Below are 21588 nucleotides of genomic sequence, written 5' to 3'. Positions count from 1 at the left end.
GCTGACCCAGGAGGGCCCAGGTCATCCGTCATCAGCGCCAGCCATCGGCATCAAGTGTGATTTCTATGTCCCATGCAGCCAAATAGAGAAAAAAAAGAAAAACAACACACACCTGGACAGCATTGATTGGTGACTTAAAACCAACACGGGTCACGTGTTAGGCGTGTACAACTCAAAGGTATACAACAGCGTTTAATTTTTTTATTTATTCTATATTTGGCTGGGTGTCAGTTGTGCGCAGTGTAATGACCGAAAATCGATACTCAATGCCGTTTGCCTATCGTCGACAACTCGGATGTACTGGCCTGCCTTGAAATACTGATGACAGCTCGCCGACTATGCTTGACGGGCTGACAATCCCCATCTCTGCTAATATATATTCAAAGTCGGAACCATATTTTCTTATGTTGTTATTTATATTGATTGAGTTTAAAAGAAGACAACAGACCACATGCTGGATTACGCCACGCATCTTAAATTTGGTACACACATAATGATTTGTAACATTTTAAAACATTCAATGTCTGTGACAGATGCTGCACGTTTATGGATAGAAAATCAGGCATTGGAATGTTTTGGTCCTATTGTGTGTGTTCACGAAAAAAGATTTTGTTATGTTAATGATCAAGAAGTCGCTCCTCGATAGAGGGAGTATTTTCGAAAAAGGCCGCAAATTGGTAATGTCAACAAGGAAATGTTTGCTTTGCTAAATATTTCCTTTGGGGGAAAACCACTTTGATTCAAAGAAAATATCCAGTAGAACATGTTTTATTTAATTTAGAGCATTTTTATCAATCAGGGCGCTTCTTGGATTGGCAACATTCAATTCAGTCAGATATGACTCGACCATTCTTAACAGACCTCCGACTAAAAGATAAAAGCAATCTTAGCTGCTGTTGGAAAGGGACAAAACTGGGACAAAAACACCCTGATTATACCTGGCCTGCGCTGCTCTGCGACAAAGGGGTTTAGAAACATTTAATTTATTCACATCGTGACCATAAATCGCATCAAGTGTAATAAAACTGTCAACGGTGAAACTGCATGTTTTAAGTCATTTATTCTGGCAGACAAATGCACTCTTTTGAGTTCCACACGAGCTTCCCAGCCAACAGTAAAGGACATTGAAGATTAAGCAGCATTTTACGTTTTTTAAATGTATTTTAAGAATTTCTAACAACTTTTGAGTTCACACAAACATTTATCGTATGTGTGTGTGTGTGTGTGGGGGGGGGGGGGGGTAAAATCTAACAAAAGAAGCAAAGCCACAATTACGTTCTTTGCTGTTTTTTGTATAGTCTTCTGCTGTCTTTGATTGCATAATGTCGGCAAATGGTTTACGATTTTAGAAGGGGTCAAATAACAGCAGTCCAGTCTTAATGCTGTTGGTCCAGTGCAGGAAGTGGTTCGAGCACACACGTTGAGTTTCGTAACACTTTCAAGTGATAATGTTTGAAAATGAGAGCAGAGTTGTCAGACAATCCTGAGCCCGATGAACAAGGTTTTTGATATCCGTACCATGCTCTTAAATCTGGTCCCAAATGATCTGCTATCAAGTTGATTGTGGTCAGGATGATGGCCTTGAGCTAAGACTTCAAATTTCATAAAGTAATGGTCAGACATAGCAGTGGTAGACAATGGTAGCATCTAGGCCGATCGATAGTGTTGCCATTTGTGTGGTCCTCGCCGTCTATTATCTGCGTGAAAAACAAATGCATCAATTATTATCTGAAACGGCACGGTAAATTTTCCAACAGGAGATTCATTTGAATATTAAAATCTCACACAATTTGTGTCGTACCTCCGCGAGTCACCGGGTCAGCCACAAATTTAGAAAATTCCTTGAGAAAGGCATCACACGGCTCAGGAGGACGGTAAATCTCACACACACACACACACACACACACACACACACACACACACACACACACACACACACACACACACACACACACACACACACACACACACACACAACTTCAACGAGGCAGTGCATCGCATGGCAAAAACGTAAGTTTTAAGGGTATTTGAGCGAGCACAAAATTTTAGAAGGGATTTGGAATGGCTACACTCTTGCCCTTCTCGCAATGATGTGCCTCACCTAAATTGGTGCCTCAATTAATTTCATCGGGGAAAATTGGAAAAAATACAGTACAAGCAAGTTGAACATGTTCTCAGAATGAATTAAACTCAAACCATGTTCCTTTTTCCCATCTATGTCACATTTTTCCCCCTCACTTCCTTTGTGCTGGTGTGTTGAAAGCAATGATGGCTGTCAGATCACATAAACGCGAAAACAACAATTTAACATGTCACAGCAGACGCCGATGATCCAAATGCGGGATGCTGATTTACTGTGTGAAATCATGCGCAGTCGATGTATTATCTCGCCTCGCATGATTCTGTGAGATGTGCAGGCTTCAAAATGCTCCAGCCGTTAAGGCTTTGATGTCTGTAAAGGTTCCAGCGTGAAAGTGGTTCACGTGCAATTAGTTTTGTATGCTGACTTTGTGTTGGATTTCAAAGAAAGGGACGTATGCTGAATATAAAGCAGTGCTGACGTGAACAGAAGATTAAAGATTCACACGCAGAAATGTCATACGCATGCACGCACACTTGCAATAGATTGATTGCATGGTTCCACATACTGTAGTGAAGCGCGTTCACCTTCCAAGACTGTTAAAGTGACATCTGCACAGTATTGGTATAATTCAGTGGACACAAAGAAGGCACTTAATGGTGTACTAAAATCCAAACAATGTGACCACCTGCTTCCTAGTTTTCTCTTTTCTCAAAGGAGACTAAGCTCAAAAATCATACCCTTCAGGAAGGGTATGATGGCAAGCATGTATCAAACAATGCAGTATTACGGATCAAACCTCTCAAGATGGAGGACACTGATTTGCTGTGGCGACCCCGTCAAGGGAAAAGCCGAAACAGTGTTTATTTTATTTTATATCAAAACTGTATGCATAGGTGAGGCACACAGTTCTCCTGCATCATGACGGGGCGCTGGTGATTCCGGAGATTCTTCTTGCAAATCCTCGGCTGCAGAATAATACAATTAGTGACAGCAAGCTGCAGTAAACAGTTAGCAAGTTAAGTGCAACCATCCAGTCATTTTTTTCATGTTGCTTGGCTTTATTTTCAGAATGGTGGATTACATATCGAAATTGAAATACTTTTCTGAACTGGACTTTCAATCGAAGCAGGAGATAATAATTAAAGGAAGACCAACACCGGACTGTATAGCTCACAAACGGTGAGGGATTTATGTAAATCTCCTGGACAGCTTCTCAGCTTTTTGGCCAAGAAGGATCTCATTGAAACTATTCCTGAAGCGACAAAGTTGCTCCAGCTCGTGCTCATTGTTTCAGCTACTACAGCTACTACAGCATCAGTCATTCTCAGTACTGAAAAGACTCAAAACATAGTCGGAAGAGGACTGATCAAGGACTTTCTTCACTGGCAGTGATCTCCATTGAGACAGACACTTTTAAAACTGAAGAAAGATAAGGAAGGCTTCTACAGAGAAGTTATCAATGCCTTTCTTCAGAAGGAGCAGCGCATGGACTTCATTTATAAGTAAAGGTAACACGATAATAACGTGCTTTATTCTTTTTTCTATGCTAGTTTGTATACAGTATATAAAGAATGCTGACATGACATATTAAACAAAACACGTTAACTGTTGCCAATCAAATGGTGAATAAGCTACTCTGTGGAGTTCATACGTTTGTAAATCTGACTGTGACGACATCAGTGCCTCACCAGCCATGGACCTCACCGCACGTCACTGTGCGCACTATATGTGAAGTAATGCTGAGCCACAACAGGTCTCACAACTACTGTCAGCAGCCACCGACTCCAATTCCTCTCGTAGAAGTAGTGCGTGTACTCAGCCTCTACAGCAGTGCCACTAAATGTTCTTTAAAACACTTTGTTACAGCAGGAGTGGTTTTGAAAGCATGATGTCAATAAAGCTGTATTGTATTCTATTTCCTTTCGCGTAGCTCCCACTCGTGGAGGCATAATTGAACTGCAGCTCTTACAATGCAATGCGGCCTGCTAACAGTGTCATTGTCATTTGGAGGGGTAGGTCAAAGCACAAGAGGTGGCACAGAGGCGTGTCACAGTGAAGTCTTTATTAGCTCAGCTCCATTTGCATCTTCATCACAATGTGACTAAAACACTCAAGTGGGAACATTCTCCATGGTTATGTGCATAAAGGTCATGTGACGCTCCCCACTTTCAATCGGCCTACGCTCCTTGAGTGAACCGCCGACTGCAATTAATCATTTCCCATCTTTTGAGGCTTTTTGACAACATGGCTGTCACAAGGTCATTTGAAGGCGACAAGAAGACAAGACGAAATGGCTTATGACTCATTTCCCAACAATTTGGCCTTCATTGTCTGTCAAATGTGCGTAGTGTGTATTGTGTGCACATACTACATTGTGTCATTTTAATAGGAGGTGGCTATTGTGCTCTTCTTAGGCTGCAATGCAGAAACAATGTGTAAAATATCCGGCTTGAATTTGCCCACTACTAATTGAAAAGTGCAAAAGTAAGGCAGTGTAAAGATCTCAAGATAGTTGTGAGCAGTGTTGAGAGAGTTGCTTCAAATATTATTTTGATAGTTACTTGTTATAAATGGAATTGTTAAAAAGCATGTACAGTGATAAGAACTTAATTGGTTCCCAGAAAGTGTGTGTATGGCGAAATGTTCATCTGCCAAACATTTATTTCCCATAAGAAACCATTAAAAATTTGAATAATTCGTTCCCAGGTCCCTGTAAAACACAATTTTCTACTAAATAGGCCTTAAAACTACACAAAATATACCTTGTTTTATGTATAATAAATGTGTTATCGTGTTGTAATTAAAGAAATAAACTGTACTGTATAATAGTCGTTTTATTTACCTTTGTTATGGTAGTTGTCGAAATGGTCGACTTAGCGTAATGATACTGGGACAGCTAAGTCACACAAATGCACACTTCGTTCATGTTTTTCCATGATCTCCTTGTTCTGCTCAACCGTAATTTTCTTTTGTATCCTCTTCGGCTTAACACTAGCCTGTGGTGGGGTCTTTTTCGGTCCCATAATAGCGTAAGTTTCTTGGACCGTTCAAAAGTACAAGCTCTCCTCACAGGACCTTCTTTTGGGCGAATAACCATATTTCCAAGTTTGAAAAACTTTACATTCTTGCTATTTGTAGCTCTTTCCGTCTTTAAGCTCCAATCAGAACCCACCACAAATAGTGATTCCTGTCTCTCCAGATAATTACCACCCATACTCGGATGATTTTCTTTGGCCCTCCATAAAACCTAGAACTACATTATTAAACGGTACCCAAAAAGGTCCTAGTTCCTGGGTAAAGTTCCATGCAATTGCAATGCATTGTGAACGGGGCTTGTTTTGACAATTTTGAAAAGGCATTTTTGCACAAACACAATTGAAGCTGATGATTAACTCGCCCCCTTCACATTTTATGTAACACAGCGATGTGGTCACCGTATTCTAATGTAAAGTGTGTGCGTTTGTGTGCTAGCGTACGCGTCGGATGAGTCAGTAATGTCTGCCCCTTGTTATTTCACTGATAAAATGGCAGTTGGAACTAATTAATAGGCCGGACGAACGAGGAGGAGGTGGTGGTGCAACCTGGGTCATTCGTCTCACATGTTGTGGGTGGTTGTGGAGGAGGTATTGATCATAAGCAAACCTCAGCAATTCTGAATGGTTTTGTTCTTGAAGAAGCTGATCGGATCAAAACACCTAGGGGCACGCCCAGAGGTAGGAAAGAAAAGGTGGACAATGTTTAATAGAGAAGTCAACCCCCAAATGTTCTGGATATTTTCTATGCGCAAGTCATTCTGACTCATATTATATATGTGGAATACAATTTAAACAGCAAAATCCAACATTCTTTGGACACTTAATTTTTCCACTTTCTGTTCAAGTGGAAACAGCATACTGTAGTTGCTGAGGGCTCATGCAACAGCCAATCACGGCTAGACTGTTTTACGACGCTGAACCTTGATTGGTTGTTAAATGAGGCCCGAGCAACTGAAATGTCATTTTCAGTCTACAGCAAGAGGCAAAATGGCCGCCGTTTGAGATGGACAGAAAAAGTGTATTTTACTACTTTGCTCACTTCCCATAAACCTAATATGAATCAAAATCCTTTAACCATGATTACTTGAGAGGAGCGACAGAACATATTCTTGGAAAGAAAAATTGGGGGGTTTTCTACAAGAAGTTTATGGAACAGAAAACTATTCCCGGACGGCCAACAAAGTAACTTCTGATTTGCCATTAACTGTATAAAAGCTGGATTCCATTACATGACTCTGGATTGCACAAAATATGCCACTTTCATATTTTCCTTCAATGCAGCATGTGAAATGGAAAAAGTGACTTGTGAGGCTTGCTGGATACCCCTCCGTAATACTGCATTGTTTTGATTGTTATGGCTGTGAATTTTTACATTTTTTTTCACCGATCTCCAATTTAGTTGATCATCTTTTATAGCTAAGTAGCGATATCAAGTGGAATTTTCAGCTTTTCCAGTTTCATTGAAAGCAGCATTCCATGTGCTGAATGGGACGAGTAAGCCTTGTGGGAAAATGAAGTCAACATTAAAAAAACAAAAATGTTTCCCTTGAAAACGTCATGTGATGATTAGAAGTAATAATCAATTTTCGTGGGATTAAATTTCAGTTTTGCCAGTATCCTCAAAGGCAAGATCAGACGGAGAGAATCAGATATGCTGAATGTGACTTATGTGGCTTATGAAGGAACAATACCGAATGCCTAAATATGAATTGTCAATTTTTACTCGAACCAATGAGCATGTTTGTCAATTCCTATTTCTCACGCGTGCTTAGCGGTAGCATCAGATAGCGATGAACATTCACTTAACATTGTGAAATAAAGCCCCTTTTTTCATCTTTTGCAATGCTGGACTTTGAACTGAGATGATGAAGATGTCATTGTCAGCCATGATTAAACATCTTGTGTTTGGGCAGGGAGGGTCAACCAGAAAAAAAACACAGCACAGTTTGATGGTACTAACAATAATAAGAGCGACACCATCTTCCCAGTCGGTTTTTCCATTTGAAAGGCTTGACTTTTGCTGGTCAAACGGCAGCCCCCCTGACCCCCCTCAACAGTGAAACTTGAATACAATGAGCATGATGCGCTTGTACTCCTTTCTGAAGTTGTGGTTGAGCGCACCGTAGATGACAGCGTTGAGGCAACTGTTGAAGTAGGCCATGAAGTAGCTGGCGGTGAAAAGCCACTCGGGTATGGCCCGGCCCAGTCGCGAGTCCAGTGCCACCGCCAGACCGATGAGGTTGAGCGGCGCCCAGCACACGGCGAAGAGCACAAAGACCACAAACATGGTGAGGAAGTTGCGCAGGTCGTGCGGCTTGAGCTTAGGCCGCGAGTCGGGTTTGACGCGCCGCCTCACGCGGATGACCAGCATCCAGATGCGCAGGTAGCAGTAGCAGACGATGGCGATGGGCAGCACAAAGTGGACCACGACCACGGCGATGGTGTAGGCCGAGCTCACCGACTGGGCGAAGGTGCACGAGTAGACGCGCGGGTCGTACTGCAGCGACTCCACGAACCAGTTGGGTACGATGGCCAGCACGGTCAGCGCCCAAACCAGCGCCACGTAACATACGGTGTTGGCGCCCGAAAACAGACGGTCGTAGCGCAGGCTGTGGCAGATGTAGCAGTAGCGGTTGATGGCGATGCCCGTGATGTTGAAGATGGAGCCGATCACACTCAGGCCCATCAGGAAGCCGCTCACCTGTCGGAGGGAGATCGACCAATCAATTGATAGGAAGGGAAGGGGATTTCAAATGAGGCCTTCAAATTGCACATTCCGAGTCTTAGGTTAAAATTGGGTTTTCGAGGCAGAGATCAGGTTTCAAGCACGGGTTAGGAAATTAGGGTCTCAAGACAAAGTTGTGTTTTCCTCTCTCAGAAGGCAAAAAATGTCAGTAAATTCTTAAAGTGTAAGTAAATCTTCGTTTCAAATTTGTCAGATATCAATGCGGCTCATGTATTTTAAACAAACTGCTACGCACTTGATGATCCAGTGGTGGATCATCAAGGCCTGCAAAGCCTTCTCCACTGGCCTAAAAATATTGGAACCACGGACCGATATTAATTAGATTTTGTCCATGAATTCTTAGTACATAATTCCAAAATGGCTTTCAGCTTCTTTTCATTACTTTCCCCCTTTTGCGCTGCCTCCAGATGTGTGTTTTCAGATTTAATCATTTAACCAATCACATTTCAGCCATCATTTGAGACCAATCTACCTGGACGCCTTCACAATCAGTCCGCATCAAATGTGTCGATCGAACTGTGACTCTAACCCAGGGGTCGGGAACCTTTTTGACTAAGAGAGCCATAAAAGTAAAATATTTAGAAATGTTTTGCAGTGAGAGCCACACACACACAGAATGTATTCTTTAAAATAAGTTTGTGATAATACTCGCCAGTAATATGAATAGTTTCCCGTTCCTCATGAGTGGTTAAAAAATCCAGCCAAACAATCGGAATGAAAGTCAACTTGCTGGGTCCATACGCAAAGTTACTGCTAGCTAGCTTGCACACGGCTCGTTAGCTTCCACACTTTCTTTCTGCTGTCGTGAGCGTTTCATTGATGATATTGTTTCATTGCAAATTAGAATCACGGCACAACTGTTTCTTTCTACAAAGGTGAATCATTTCAACCTGAAGTGTACAATACTCGTCATTTTTTTTACTCGTCGGGCTAAAAGGGGGCATTTACCTGTTTCAACATGAACTGCCACCTAGGTCAGTATCATCCAATCAAAATTGCTCTTTGAACATCAACAGCCAGCTTAGGTGAGCATCATCCAATCAAAATCGTGCTTTCTGCCAACTACAGCTCAAACAGGAAATGAACAGCGAAAAAGCAAGAATATGTAGTTTTATATATATATATGTGTAATGTATTTATCGGCGAGCCAGATGCAATCATCAAAAGAGCAATATATGGCTGGCGAGCCATAGGTTCCTCACCCCTGCTCTAACCTATCAGATTTCAAGTTTGCAACCCAAAAGGGGTGTCTTGCCCACCACCTTTTCCAGCTACGACCCTCAGGCTGGCGCTACCGATCCATGAACACCAAATCCTGCAGACATTTAAACAGCTTCTTCCCCCTAGCCATTCCCTCTCTAAACAGTAACCCAAATAGAACTGTATAATGCCCCAATTTTTCTTACGATGATACAAGTGAGACAAATTCTTTGTGTGTTCTACATACTTGGCAATAAAGATGATTCTAATTCTGATTCTTGAAGGCGTTGGTCAATGTGAGAGTTTTCGAAAACTATGATTGGCTAGTCACTAGCCAAACATAGTTTGCGAAAAATGCTCTGATCACAAGCCGCTCGTGACGAGAGCATACTGGCCAGAGCTTGCACACTGTATCGGTAGTGATCTCCATAAGCAAATACATTTGTGTGTTGATTTAATAGCAGTTTTGTCAATTCACAATGGCTGAAGGAGGAGAAGAAATGATTTGGTTGGAGATTTACTGTTGAAGCCATTTTTAAGACGGACTTTTCAAGAAAAAAATAGACATCATTAAGAAAGGTCGGTCAGTTATTTCTTGGCTAATGGTAGCCTTTTCAGTCTGGATTGATTCAGGCATAGCACTACTGAAGGCCTAATGATGAAATCCACGGCCCACCACTGAGAAAACCCTAGCAGGGCCACGAATGCTACCTTGTGGTTTTTATCTTTCGCCGGGGTGGTTTCCAGTTCCCATGGTAAACACTTTTCCGACCACAGGTGTTAAATGCCAGGCCCGGGGGCCAAATATTACCCGCCACATCATTTTATTTGGCCCGTGAAAGCAAATCAATCTTGTGAAATTCCATGATGGTTGCTAAAGTCCGAACCAAAATGTTAAAATGTTTGTACATAAACCACAATACTATTCATTCATTACTATTCATTATTCTTGGCTCCAGATTTGAAAACTAGTTATTCATTAATTTGTTGCGCGCTCTGTATGGAATATGTCTATGGGATTGAACATTCTAATGTCTTTCCTAAATTCATAACCGCCCTCGAGAGGAAGGCGTAACTATAATGTGCCTCGCGGCAAAAAATGAGTTTGACAATGAGTTTGACACCGCTGTGTGATGCGCGTAGCCACGAAACAAATGAAACTTGTGTTTCGATGCACCACGCTCAAGTGTCATTGTGCATATATTGTGCCCGCAACATCTAGGGACAGACAGAATAATTTAAATCTCTTCCACGAGATGACCTTTTGCTGCTCAAGCAAAAGGAAAATGAAATAGGCCCAGATTTCAGGAGCCGTCACCTGTTCTGAGGACATTCTTCCCTTTTTATGCCTCTCACCTGGCAGTGCAGGTATCCCGCGATCCAGCCGTCGTGGAAGATAGCCGTCAGCACCAGCGGATATGGGTACACGGCAACCAGAAGGTCAGCCAGTGCCAGGCTCACCACAAACGCGTTTCCTAAAAGGAAGACAGCGCCTGCGGTAACTCTGCTTGCAAACGCCACTTGGCGCAATGCCGGCCTTTGAAGACATTTGGGGTCACTTGCTTCACTTTTGGCTTTCCAACCCAAGATTCTGTTTTCATTATACATTTGTGTTACATTTTTTATCACGGATTAAAAAAAAATAATTTCATCCTTTCTTTTGTCTACAACAATAATAATTATATCATTTTTATTGTAGTCTTACACTCTACATGTCAATGTGTTAAGGGTAAGCTTCAGCAATAGGTGGATTTTCTTTGAACAGTCAAGCTGTAATTTACAGCATGGTCAAATCAACTTCGCCAAACTTGGATTTGTTCAAAAAGACAATAAAAAAAGATATTTTTTTTAATGGATGTGTGAAAAAAGTAGAAGCACATTTGAAATAATCCAAAATACCGTATTTTCCGTTGTATAAGGCGCACTGGAGTATAAAGCGCACCCCCAATAAATTGTGTATTTTCAAACCTTTTCCATATACTGTATAAGGTGCACCTGCGTATAAGGTGCAGGTTCATCTTTCAAAGAAATTAAGGCCTTTAGGTGCGCCTTATACACCAGAAAACACAGTACATTTAGGGACACATAAAGCCATCTGTGATTGTAATTTTCTGTTGACCAGTGTTTATATTGCATACAGGGTTAGGGTTTCGAGCATGAATTCAAGGTTGAAATAATGGTTTCAAATTTGGGGTTCCGCATATGGTTATGGCTTTAAACCAGGGCTGGGTTTTCAAATTAAACTTGCAGAGGAAGGTTAAAAGTTTCAGGTTTCAAACAAGGTTTAAAATTTCAACTGATGTCAACAATGTTGTGTTGTCAAATTAAGGTTTTTAAGATTGCTTTGGTTGGACAAAGAAGGATTTCAAATTAAGGTTTCAAACATTGTTTAGGGCTTACAACGACAGGTTATTGTCCTTTTGGGTTTCAGTCCAATGTTTTTCAGTGAAGGTTTTTAATTCAGATTTTAAATCAGGGGAGTGGTTCTAAATGTATAGTTTCAATTGAAGGTTTCAAACCAGGGCAGCACAATGGTGAACTGGTCAGGACATCTGCCTCGCAGGACAGAGGCCATGCCTTCGGATGGACCTTCCAGTGTGGAATTTGCAAGTTCTCGCCGTTCCTGCATGGGTTTTCTCCAGGTACCCCGGTTTCCTTCCAAATTGTCCAAAGCTGTGATTGTAAGTGTGATTGGCTGGCAACCAATTCAGGGTGTCCCCCGCCTTCTGCCCAAAGACAGCTGCTATGGCTCCAGCACACCCCGCGACCCTTTGACGATAAAGCGGATGACAACATGGTTCCACGCCAGGCTTAGAGTTTCAATTCAGGGTAAGTGTTTCAAATTAGCCAGAGTGAAAGGTGATGGTTTCAGATTATGTTTTCGAAAAAACGGGTTGAAGCCAGTTTTGCCGCTTTTGTGATTGTATTTTGAAAGTAGAACGCTGCTGAAGAGATGGACACATTTATTTTTGTCTCTCTTTATCTCGCACGGTTCTCGGAAATTAGTTGGGGGAGAGCGGGGGGGTAAAATGTGGGTAGTGCGCTGCCGGCATATTTATTATCATCAGGCCTGAGTGGTGTAGTGGTATGGCGCTCGGTCACGTGGCAGGCGGGAGCAAGTAAATGAGGCCCTGACTGCGTGTCAAGCGCATTGCCGTGTCGACATTTATTAAGAAAGCGACACGCGATAAGTTAAAACGTGTTCTTTCATCGTTCAATGCAAATGAAGTTTCACATTGTGGTTTCAAAATAGGGTTTGCGTTTTCCATTTCAAACAAGAGTTTCGTAACGTTTCAAAGGAGGATTTCAGGGTACAGTTAGGGGTTTAAGGCAGGGATAAGGTTTCAATGTAGGGTTTGAATTCTGGATTCAGTTTCCAAATTAAGGTTTACAGTTGAAGTTTGGGTTTCACATTGGAGCTATAAGGCAGGTTTGCGTTGGAAGTTATGGTTGGAAATTAGGGTTTCAAGACGGTGTTTGACTCTTAGCTTTTAACTTTGAAGGTCTGATTTCAAGGCCAGGTTGGGGTTTCAGACAAATAGGGTTGGAAATTTGGGTTTTAATTCATGGTTTGTGAATTAGGTTTCAAATTGGGGTTTGAAGTCAAAGTTTCTATTTAGTGGTTTGAGACAGAATAATAATAATAATAATAATAATAATAATAATAATAATAATACATTACATTTTAAGCGCATTTCAAAGCTCTCAAGGACACTTTACAGTCACAGACAAGCATAGGTACTATAATCAGTGTTTGAAATAACGTCTGCCCGGTGGCCCGGGGCGTACAACTTTTATGTTGGGCGTAAAACTTTCAAAACATCTCAGCCCGGGTGGCCGACAACTTCTTCAAGAAGAATATAAATATATATATATATATATTTTTTTTTTTTCCAATCAAACGTTAGTTTGATTCAATAAAACAAAAGCTACAAGCAAAATGCGACAAGTCACGTGGACTCCTCTTTCTGAGCGACTTTCAAAACTCTCAAACACACACAATAGCAGTCAATCAGAAGCCTGTTTCATGCTTCGGACTATACCGTGACTGAAAAGTGTACTTGAGAGTTTTGAAAGCCACTTAGAAAGAGGAGTCCATGTGGCTTTGAGCAGACAACGCAACACAAACATTGCATTGTGCACCATGACGACAAACGACAACTGGGGCAAAATCTTCAGCAAGGGATATTTACCATAAAGAAGCAAGGGACAATTTGTGGTAGGTACTTAATTTTAAAAAAAATCCTTTATACTTTGCAACAATGTATTTTGTTTTTTTTGTGATTAGTCGTCTTATTGTGTGTCAAGTTGTGAAAAATGGGGCAGGCAACTTTTCAGAGTTGTTTGCCTTGGTGTCCGCTAACTTTTTGTCATGAGTTTCAGACACTGCTAAAACAAATAAGATACAATCACAAATAGAATGCAATAAATAAAATACAATTACTGCAAGTTAGGAGTTCAAGTCTGGTTTAGGCAGTTCAGCATTCAAATTAGGTTTCAAAGCCGACGTCAGTGCTTCAATGGAGGTTTGGTTTTCCAAATTGTGATGAAGAATCCGCTTGTCAACATGGGGAAAAGCTTTAAATTCACAGTCAACTCCAGTTTAATTCCCCCCTCAATGATCCATAAATTAGTTTCTTGCTAGAAGAAGCATATGTTTTCCCCGAATGTCACTGAGGGCAAGCCGACATTGCCATGCTCTACACACCAATCCGCCCCCGGCCCCTTTCCAGCTTCTTCTTTCCCACCTGGCTCGTGCTCCAACATTAATTTCTCTTTTTCCCGTTTCAGATTGTCGGGAGGGCAAAAAACGTTGGCCGCCTCTCCGGGAGAAAAGGCTGTCGGCTGAACAATGGTGGCTCATTAGCATTCAATATCCCCACAGGAGGTCTGACGGACGATTCCATGAGGCAGGATACGAAATAATGGAGATGGAAGAGGATAGTCTAGACGGAAAATTGGAAAAAGTAGAGGGCCGCCAAGTTGTGCTTGACTTAGAGAGAGGGGAGGGCAGCGTGAGTTGAAGTGCCATAAAAGAGCACAGGCACGTACTATTCAATGGCATGTGGTTTCCAAGTGGCCACTTGCCATTGGCGATTGACCTGGCCAATTTGACAAGTGGAGGTCTGCATGCAGTTGCTTCTAATCGATCGTAGTTTGCGCGCTTACACAGGGACTACAGTTGATCAGTTTCTGCTTACACAACGTTAAGGCCTGTGATTTGAAAAGAAAGGAGAGGGGCCACTTCCATTGCCTGGAAAGCAAGTCGTGGTGAATGCCATTGATTTCAAATTGCACTCAGATGGGTGCATCTGCAAAAATACCAAAACTTTGTGTCGATCACCTATGTGTCCAGCCAGATGCACCAGATTACTGCTCGGAGAAAGAAAGTCTAAAAAAAGGCGGGGGTCGGGGGGCACGCACAAGCATACGGAAATTTGGAAAAAGTAGCACACTGCTCATTAGCTTGCATGCTTGCTTTCTGTTCCCTCTCGCAGATGTATATTGATGCTAACGTTAGCATGGGGCTTGTCAAAGTTCCACCGACATTCGACGGTTTCATCGATGGTATTGTTTCATTGCAAATTAGAATCTATCAAATTCTAACCTGTTCTCTCCACAAAGGCGAATGCTTTGGTCGATTTTTTTTTTACTCGTCTGCTCATTCAAAAGGGGGCGTTTACCTGTTTCGACATCAACGGCACCTAAGTCAGGATCATCCAATCAAAATTGCGCTTTCCGCCAACACAAGCCGAAACTGGAAATGAACAGCGAAAAAGCAAGAATACATATTTAGTTTTATCTGCCAGCCAGATACAATCGTCAAAAGAGCCATAGGTTCCCGATCCCTGACTTCGATTCTAACGTAGAGTCCTCCCTACCACACAAACGCCAACCGAGACTCCGCAAAAGGTGGGTGATTGGAACACAGCCCCCACGCCCCACCCACCTCCCCCTGAAATTTTCTCAACGGATTTGCGCTTTTCTCGAGAAAAGGTCATTTTGGTCTGAAAAGGTTGGTAATCAGCAAATCGGCGAAAAATTCTCATCCCTGGAAATTACAATCAGATGTCACTCTCTCAACGTGTCCATTCATTTTTACTCAACTAATAACTCAATCATCTTGTTCATTGTCATACAGGGAAGACGGAGTTTAATGAGTGTGATCATACAAAGCCTCCAATCATAAAGTGACACCCTACACCTATCACCTGTCAACCACAGAATGGAAGCATGCAGGGAAAAAACCCTGCTTACATTTACAGACACACAGAAATAGACGTCTCTGAAATAAAGCTGCCCAAGACCACATTCCTACCCCGAACCTTCCATTTATTCTACAAATGTGTCCCATCTGAACTGAAAAAAAGTCCAACATTGGCTTTGCTTGTGTTCCAAGATGTTGACACACTTTGGATTATTCTCCACATTCCCTTTCAAGAATTTCATTTTATTTTGTTTCCAAACATCTCACGTTTGGAATGCGACATTAAATTGTAATGAATTATTATTTTGTATTTAGGAGGTGATCCTAAATAGAATGACTACTGAAATTGAATAATAAAAGTCTGATTAAAAGTAATAGAATACATGTGAAAATGGTCAAAGAAATACAAAGTAATTCTCATTAAATTAAAAATATTAGTTACCAAAACGAAAATACATGTATTGTAAAAAAAATAATAGAAAAAAACAAGAGGTCATCAAAATTACAACATTTTCTGCAAAAATGAGTAAAATATGAAAATAAATTTCACAAGCCAAAAGGACAAACAGTAGAAAACGAAAAACAAACAAACAACAAATGGTAGAAATAAAATATCGACCCATTACGACCAATTTAGCAGCTCAAGTGTTCGACAATAATAAAATAACAAGTAGTCGTGAAAATGAAGCCATTGGTTAAAGTAGTACCAAATCAATGGAAGTGTAGTGAACGTGCTGTGAATGTTGTACCAGTTTTCCTGAGTTTCCTGTTTCTGAAGACGGACAGGATGACGAGCAGGTTGCCAATGACGTCCACCACGATGGTGGTGATGAGCACGACGGCCAGGACGGTCATCGCCCACGGGAAAGCCTGCTGAGAGTGCGGGGCCCCGGCCGCCGTGGAGTTGCGCCACCCCGGCGTGGCCCCCAGCACACCCGGGGGCCACCCCGTCGGCGGCTGCTGCTGCCGCTGGGCTGCCATCAGCTGCGGGAGCTGCCGCGGGTCCACCAGCCTCGCCGCCGGCTCGCGCTGCGGCCATAACATGGCGGCGGATGACGTCCCGTAGCGCCTTTTACGCGGCGCTACGGGACGACATGTCAGTGAAGGTGCAAGTGATTCGCGCTGGATCGATCGCACGTTCGAGTCTCGGCGTGCGCGTCGGCACGCGTGGGCTCTCCCTCAAGTCTCCGCGTGCCATGTTAGCCGGCTTTCCTTTTCCCGACGCCGGCGCTTGTCCCTGAATGAGCGCGTGTGGGGCTTGGCGAGCCTTTTATTCTCTCCTGGCCCCACCCCACGCTCCCACCTCGTTGCCGCTCTTTTCCCGCCCATTCCACGGCGTTGATGTCGTCTCCCCTCGGGCCATCTGCACGTCAAAAACTCCCGCTTCTTCTGGAATAATAGTCATTGACAGCCCAAATCTGTGAAAATACAACTACCCCCAATGGTATTGTGGGCTTCTTCTACTTCGTGAAGAAGATGTGGCCAACCTGCGGCTCACGAATCACTCGTGGCCCTTGGGCTCAATGCGGCTCTCAGGCTTTCACATGACAAGCTGCGAAAATGCCTCCGCTGCAGTGACGTGCAGTCAGTGGAGGCAGGGGAGGCAGTGCCTCACCTGTCATCATGGAAAGCTGTCATGGAAATATCAAATGAAAAAATAAATTAAACAGTTATATGTATTTAGTGATTTGTACTTTAAAGTTCTTGTCCATTTAACTTCACCGTTTTAGGATTTTTTTCAAAATCGCTGAATTTTCACATTTACCGTTCAAATACTAAGTAAAGACGAGCGGTGAGGCAGCAGCCGGCTGAGCCTCACCATGGATTGCGCAATCACTATGCTTACTGTGCTGGCTTGCTCTGCAGTGAGACCGCATTGCTGTCCTTCTGCATATCGCTATTAAAGCGTTCAAACACGTTTAGTATATGAACTAAATTTCTACAGTTTAGCTGGTGTATATAATGTAGAGTCATTGTACATTATAAACACTGCACTACAGTGTTTATTTTGTTTTATTTTTATCAAAACGCTGTGCGTAGGTGAGGCAAACAGTTCTCCCGCCTCATGACAGGCAGGGGGCGCTTGTGATTCCAGAGATACTTCTTACTCCACGTCTGCAGAATAATAGAATTAGAGACAGAAAGCTACAGTAAACAGTTAGCAAGTAAAGTGCAACCCTGCAGTCATTTTTTCGTGTTGCTTGGCCTCACTTTCAGAATGGAGGATTACATATCTAAATTGAAAGAATTTTCTAAACTGGACTTTAAATCGAAGCAGGAGCTAATAATTAAAGGAAGACCAACACTGGTGCTAAAAGGTTTGCTTCAGACAACGGGAGACAATAATCGCTCTTTTCAGGCGGACTGGTACACACGAAAAGGCTGGCTGTGTGGATGTCCAGCAAGTAACCGCCTTTTCTGCTTTTTCTGCCTTCTGTTCTCAAATTGTGACAATGTCTGGACTCAAATGGGATATTGCGAGCTGAAAAATTTACAACGGAGCCTCATCAAAAATGAGCGAAGACTCAACATCAGCATCGACAATACTAAGGTAAAGGAGAAGCGGGAGCTTTTAAAAGATCTCATCAATGCCACCTGCTTCCTTGCCAAACAACAGCTGGCATTTCGTGGAAATGATGAAAGTAAAGGCTCCGCTAATCGTGGCTACTATGTTGAACTATTACATGCTTTCGCTAGCGAGTCATTTTGGGTCATCCACTGTATTTTCTAGCCTGTGAAACAGAATACAGAACGATTTAATTGAAGCAGTTGGTGATGTCATTAGAAATGACATTAAAAAGGAGAACGGTGCAGCCCCATTTGTTGCTGTAGAAATAGACGAGGTTGTCATTCTCAGCACTGAAAACATACAGTCGGAACAGGACTGATCAAGGACGACTTTCTTCACTGGCAGTGATCTCCGTTGAGACAGAGAGACTTTTAAAACTGAAGAAAGATAAGGAAGGCTTCTACAAAGAAGTTATCGATGCCTTTCTTCAGAAGGAGCGGCGCATGGACTAAAGGTAACACGATAAAAACGTTTTTTTTTTTAATTATTTTTTTCTATGCTACAGTTTGTATATATAAAGAATGCTGACATGAAATTTTAAACAAAATACGTTAACTGTTGCCAATCAAATGGTGAATAAACTACTCTGTAGAGTTCATATGTTTGTAAATCTGACTATGATGACGTCAGTGCCTCACCAGCCATGAACCTCACCGCACGTCACTGCTCCGCTGTGATGCTGACTTTCAAACAACAACGCTAAGAACAGCAGAATTTATTATGTCAGCCTATCATCAATCCCGTTACTTGATTGGGCAGCCAGTCAGATGACAACGGAATCACCACACATGCCCAAACAATGGCTCCATGCTCGAAGCTAGTCAGGGAATTATCTTTGATTTTAAAGCAGGGTGCCCAATGCATCCTTTGCAATTGACCGGAGGTCTCAAATTGATCATGAGGGTTGGGAGGAGGAAATGGGGAGACATTGTGTGTCTGTGTGTTTCCATTTCATTCGTGTTCCGTGAAATATGTAGTGAGTTGATCCAACTAAGTTACCACTGCAGCTCCCATGCACATAATTCCGTTTTGAGTGTCCAAATGCCAAAACCAAAGTCCCTCCATAAAGGCGCTCAACAACATGCATTGTCAGAGAAAAATGGGATTATACAGTAAAGTCTCGTTATATCGATATCGTTTATATTGATAATACTGCTTATTACGACACTATTTTCATTTCCCGTGCACATTTCTAGTCTTTTTATGTATAATTAGTCCCGTTTAGCACGATTCGTGGTTTTTACGATAATCCGGTTACTACGGTGCTCTTTTTCATCTCCCGCCGGCCATTTTGCTACGTTTATATCGATACACGCCATCGGTCGCGCCATCGGCCTCGTCATTGGTTGACTTGGTCACGTGACTTGGTCACGTGACTTGGTCACGTGAGTTTGTTACGTGACCAGCTCCCGTGTAGCAGAGCCATTTCCATTTTCAGACGCTAGCTCGTGTGTAGCAGACGAGATTGAAGTGTTTGTGTTAAAAGGTAAAAATGGGAAGCAGAAGAAGATTGATGACACTTTTTTAAATTGTATACATAATATAGTAAGATGTAAGCGTTGCAGTTTCCCTGTTGTGTTATGTACATGCCCACTGTACTGTATATGAATGCAATCGTTTTTTGCAACAATGTTTCTTGTTTTGTCTGCTGAAGCATGATTTTGAAAATTACCGTACATTCCATACTGTGTATTAAAGGACAACCGATGTCACTTTTTATTCAAATGCAAAACACAAATAAAAATGACATCATGCCAAGACGTCTAGCATTGCTTGTGAATCCAAACAATGGCTTCAGATTCGGATAATATGCTTGCTTGTTACACATCCAGTTATGAATATGATTCAAATACACTGTAGAGGAAAGCGCTGAAGAGGAAAGCATGCATATTTGCAATCGATTAAAGAATTATATGTGGCATTTTGAGGCAACATTCGGGGAACATCTCTGACCCAAAAAAAAAAAGAGGCACAAAATGGCGAGCTCATGGCCAGCTCCGTTTCTTATATGGCGCTTGTATGCCCTCTTTTGGCGGCTTTTGTTAATGCAGTTCGGCGCAGGACGGATATATCGACAGTACGGTTATATCGACATTTTTTCCAACTCCAGAGAATATCGATATAACGAGACTTTACTGTATATTGATTTATGGACTGAGAGTTTGTGTGTGTCAGTGCACATAATATGCATCGTTGAAAATTACTGGCCTGTGGTTTCAGTACTGTTGGAGTCCATTTTTGTCCTAACGTTGGTGTGGGACATTTACGATCAATGGGGCTGAGCAGGTGTTTACGTGTGTGTGTGTCTGTGTTTTAGCACAGTATTTTTGCTCAAACAGCACAATTTTATCGTGGCTACCGCAACCGCTCTATATACTGTATTTTTTTCAGGTGGTACTTGTTTTACATTTTCAACATGTACGATAACCCAGCGAGGCATGTATGGCTTGACCCATAACAGGCTTCGTGTCATAGAAAAAAGCCAAATGTAGCATTTTGCGGTCCCATTTCTGAGAAATCCAATGAGCGCGGGGTTATGGGAAAATAGCTTTTTCCTGACCTTTGACATGCATGCACCTCTGCCCTCTCTTGACCTCACATCTCCCGTCCGTGCAAAAACTGTCTCGTCACATAATAAAAACACGACAGATGCACCCGCAAAAATAGAAATAAAAACAGAAATGCAATTTGACCGTCCCTGTAAATATAACTTTTTAAATTGGTATGCGTGTGTGCATGTGTGTGCATATGCCACTTTCATTTTTCTGATGTTTACGCAAAAGCCACATTAACTCCAAACCTTTACTTTTTACTCTGAGTTTACATTTAAGATAACTCGTAACAAACGCCTCCAGCAAATACAGTTATCCCAACACACACACACACACACACACACACACACACACACACACACACGCACACACACACACACACACACACACACACACACACACACACACACACACACACACACACGCACACACACACACACACACACACGCACACGACACGCACACACACACACTCACACACACATGCACACACACCCCTCTCTCAGTGGATAATGATGACGACACCTGAGGTGCTGAAATAATGGACGCTGTTTGATGTTTCTTCAAATGTTAGGTGCTCACCTTTCTTTGAGATAAACGCACGTGCGCGCACACACACACGTAAAAAAGTGGTTGCCTTGAAACTAAATTAATACTGTCTAAATATAAAGGATTTTTGTCTTCAAAAAACATTAAATATGATTTTATAGAAAAATGTGTTCCACTCCTAAAATGGAGACTTAAAGGACAACCGACGTCTCCGGACAAGTTGTGTCCGTAATTTGTAAAATGGCTTCACATGACTTCTACTGGGCGTATTTTAATAATATTCCACCGCATATAGCTATATTTTACGTTTTAAGACTCGCACTGAACATTCAGGAAGTCTTGTTTTTGAGTTGGTGACGAGTCCGTACGTGACGTCAGAAAAGGACCGCCTCCTCACCGTAAAAAAGACGCAATTTAGCGTCTTTCTATCACGTCAATGTAATTTGCTGTACTGTTTTTTTATAAAACCATGTCTTACACCCAAAAGCCGCCACCAGAGGGAGGCAAACTCCATGGAAAGAATGTATCAGAGCTGTGGAAACGAGCTGATTCATTCCTCACGGGAGCTGGTCGCCATTTTTCTGCCACTTTTTGAGACATCCCCCCCCCCTCTGCCCGTTTGCCTCAAAATGGCCCAAATAAATTC

At 42.2% G+C, this 21588-nt stretch overlaps 2 protein-coding genes and 1 long non-coding RNA gene across 5 annotated transcripts in view; 2 read left to right on the top strand and 1 right to left on the bottom strand.

Annotated features, from left to right (window-relative positions):
• slc36a1 (solute carrier family 36 member 1) overlaps positions 1–994 on the top strand; it is a 37613-nt gene extending 36619 nt beyond the window's left edge. For 2 of the 3 annotated variants that reach the window (XM_088989436.1, XM_088989432.1), the window contains exon 13: positions 1–994. In XM_088989436.1, coding sequence (XP_088845562.1) covers positions 1–133 — 133 coding nt within the window. In that variant the 3' untranslated portion in view covers positions 134–994. The other variant, XM_088989434.1, reaches the window with a different exon arrangement.
• A 181-nt stretch (positions 995–1175) lies between these two features.
• mtnr1al (melatonin receptor type 1A like) lies at positions 1176–16583 on the bottom strand. The gene is made up of 3 exons (XM_088989437.1): positions 16022–16583; positions 10421–10539; positions 1176–7819 (listed from the first exon to the last, which is right to left on the bottom strand). The coding sequence occupies exons 1-3, from the start codon at positions 16314–16316 to the stop codon at positions 7169–7171; spliced, it is 1065 nt and encodes a 354-aa protein (XP_088845563.1). The 5' UTR covers positions 16317–16583; the 3' UTR covers positions 1176–7168.
• LOC148901583 (uncharacterized) lies at positions 11145–14742 on the top strand. Its single transcript, XR_016114141.1, has 3 exons — positions 11145–11706; positions 11801–11893; positions 13856–14742. It is a non-coding gene; the product is annotated as an uncharacterized LOC148901583 (long non-coding RNA).
• Positions 16584–21588: the final 5005 nt, after the last annotated feature.

The sequence above is a fragment of the Hippocampus bargibanti genome, linkage group LG02, assembly GCF_051943395.1.
Source record: "Hippocampus bargibanti isolate YZ-2025 linkage group LG02, ASM5194339v1, whole genome shotgun sequence".
Classification (NCBI taxonomy): domain Eukaryota; kingdom Metazoa; phylum Chordata; class Actinopteri; order Syngnathiformes; family Syngnathidae; genus Hippocampus; species Hippocampus bargibanti.
This window is presented reverse-complemented; position numbering and strand designations above follow the sequence as displayed.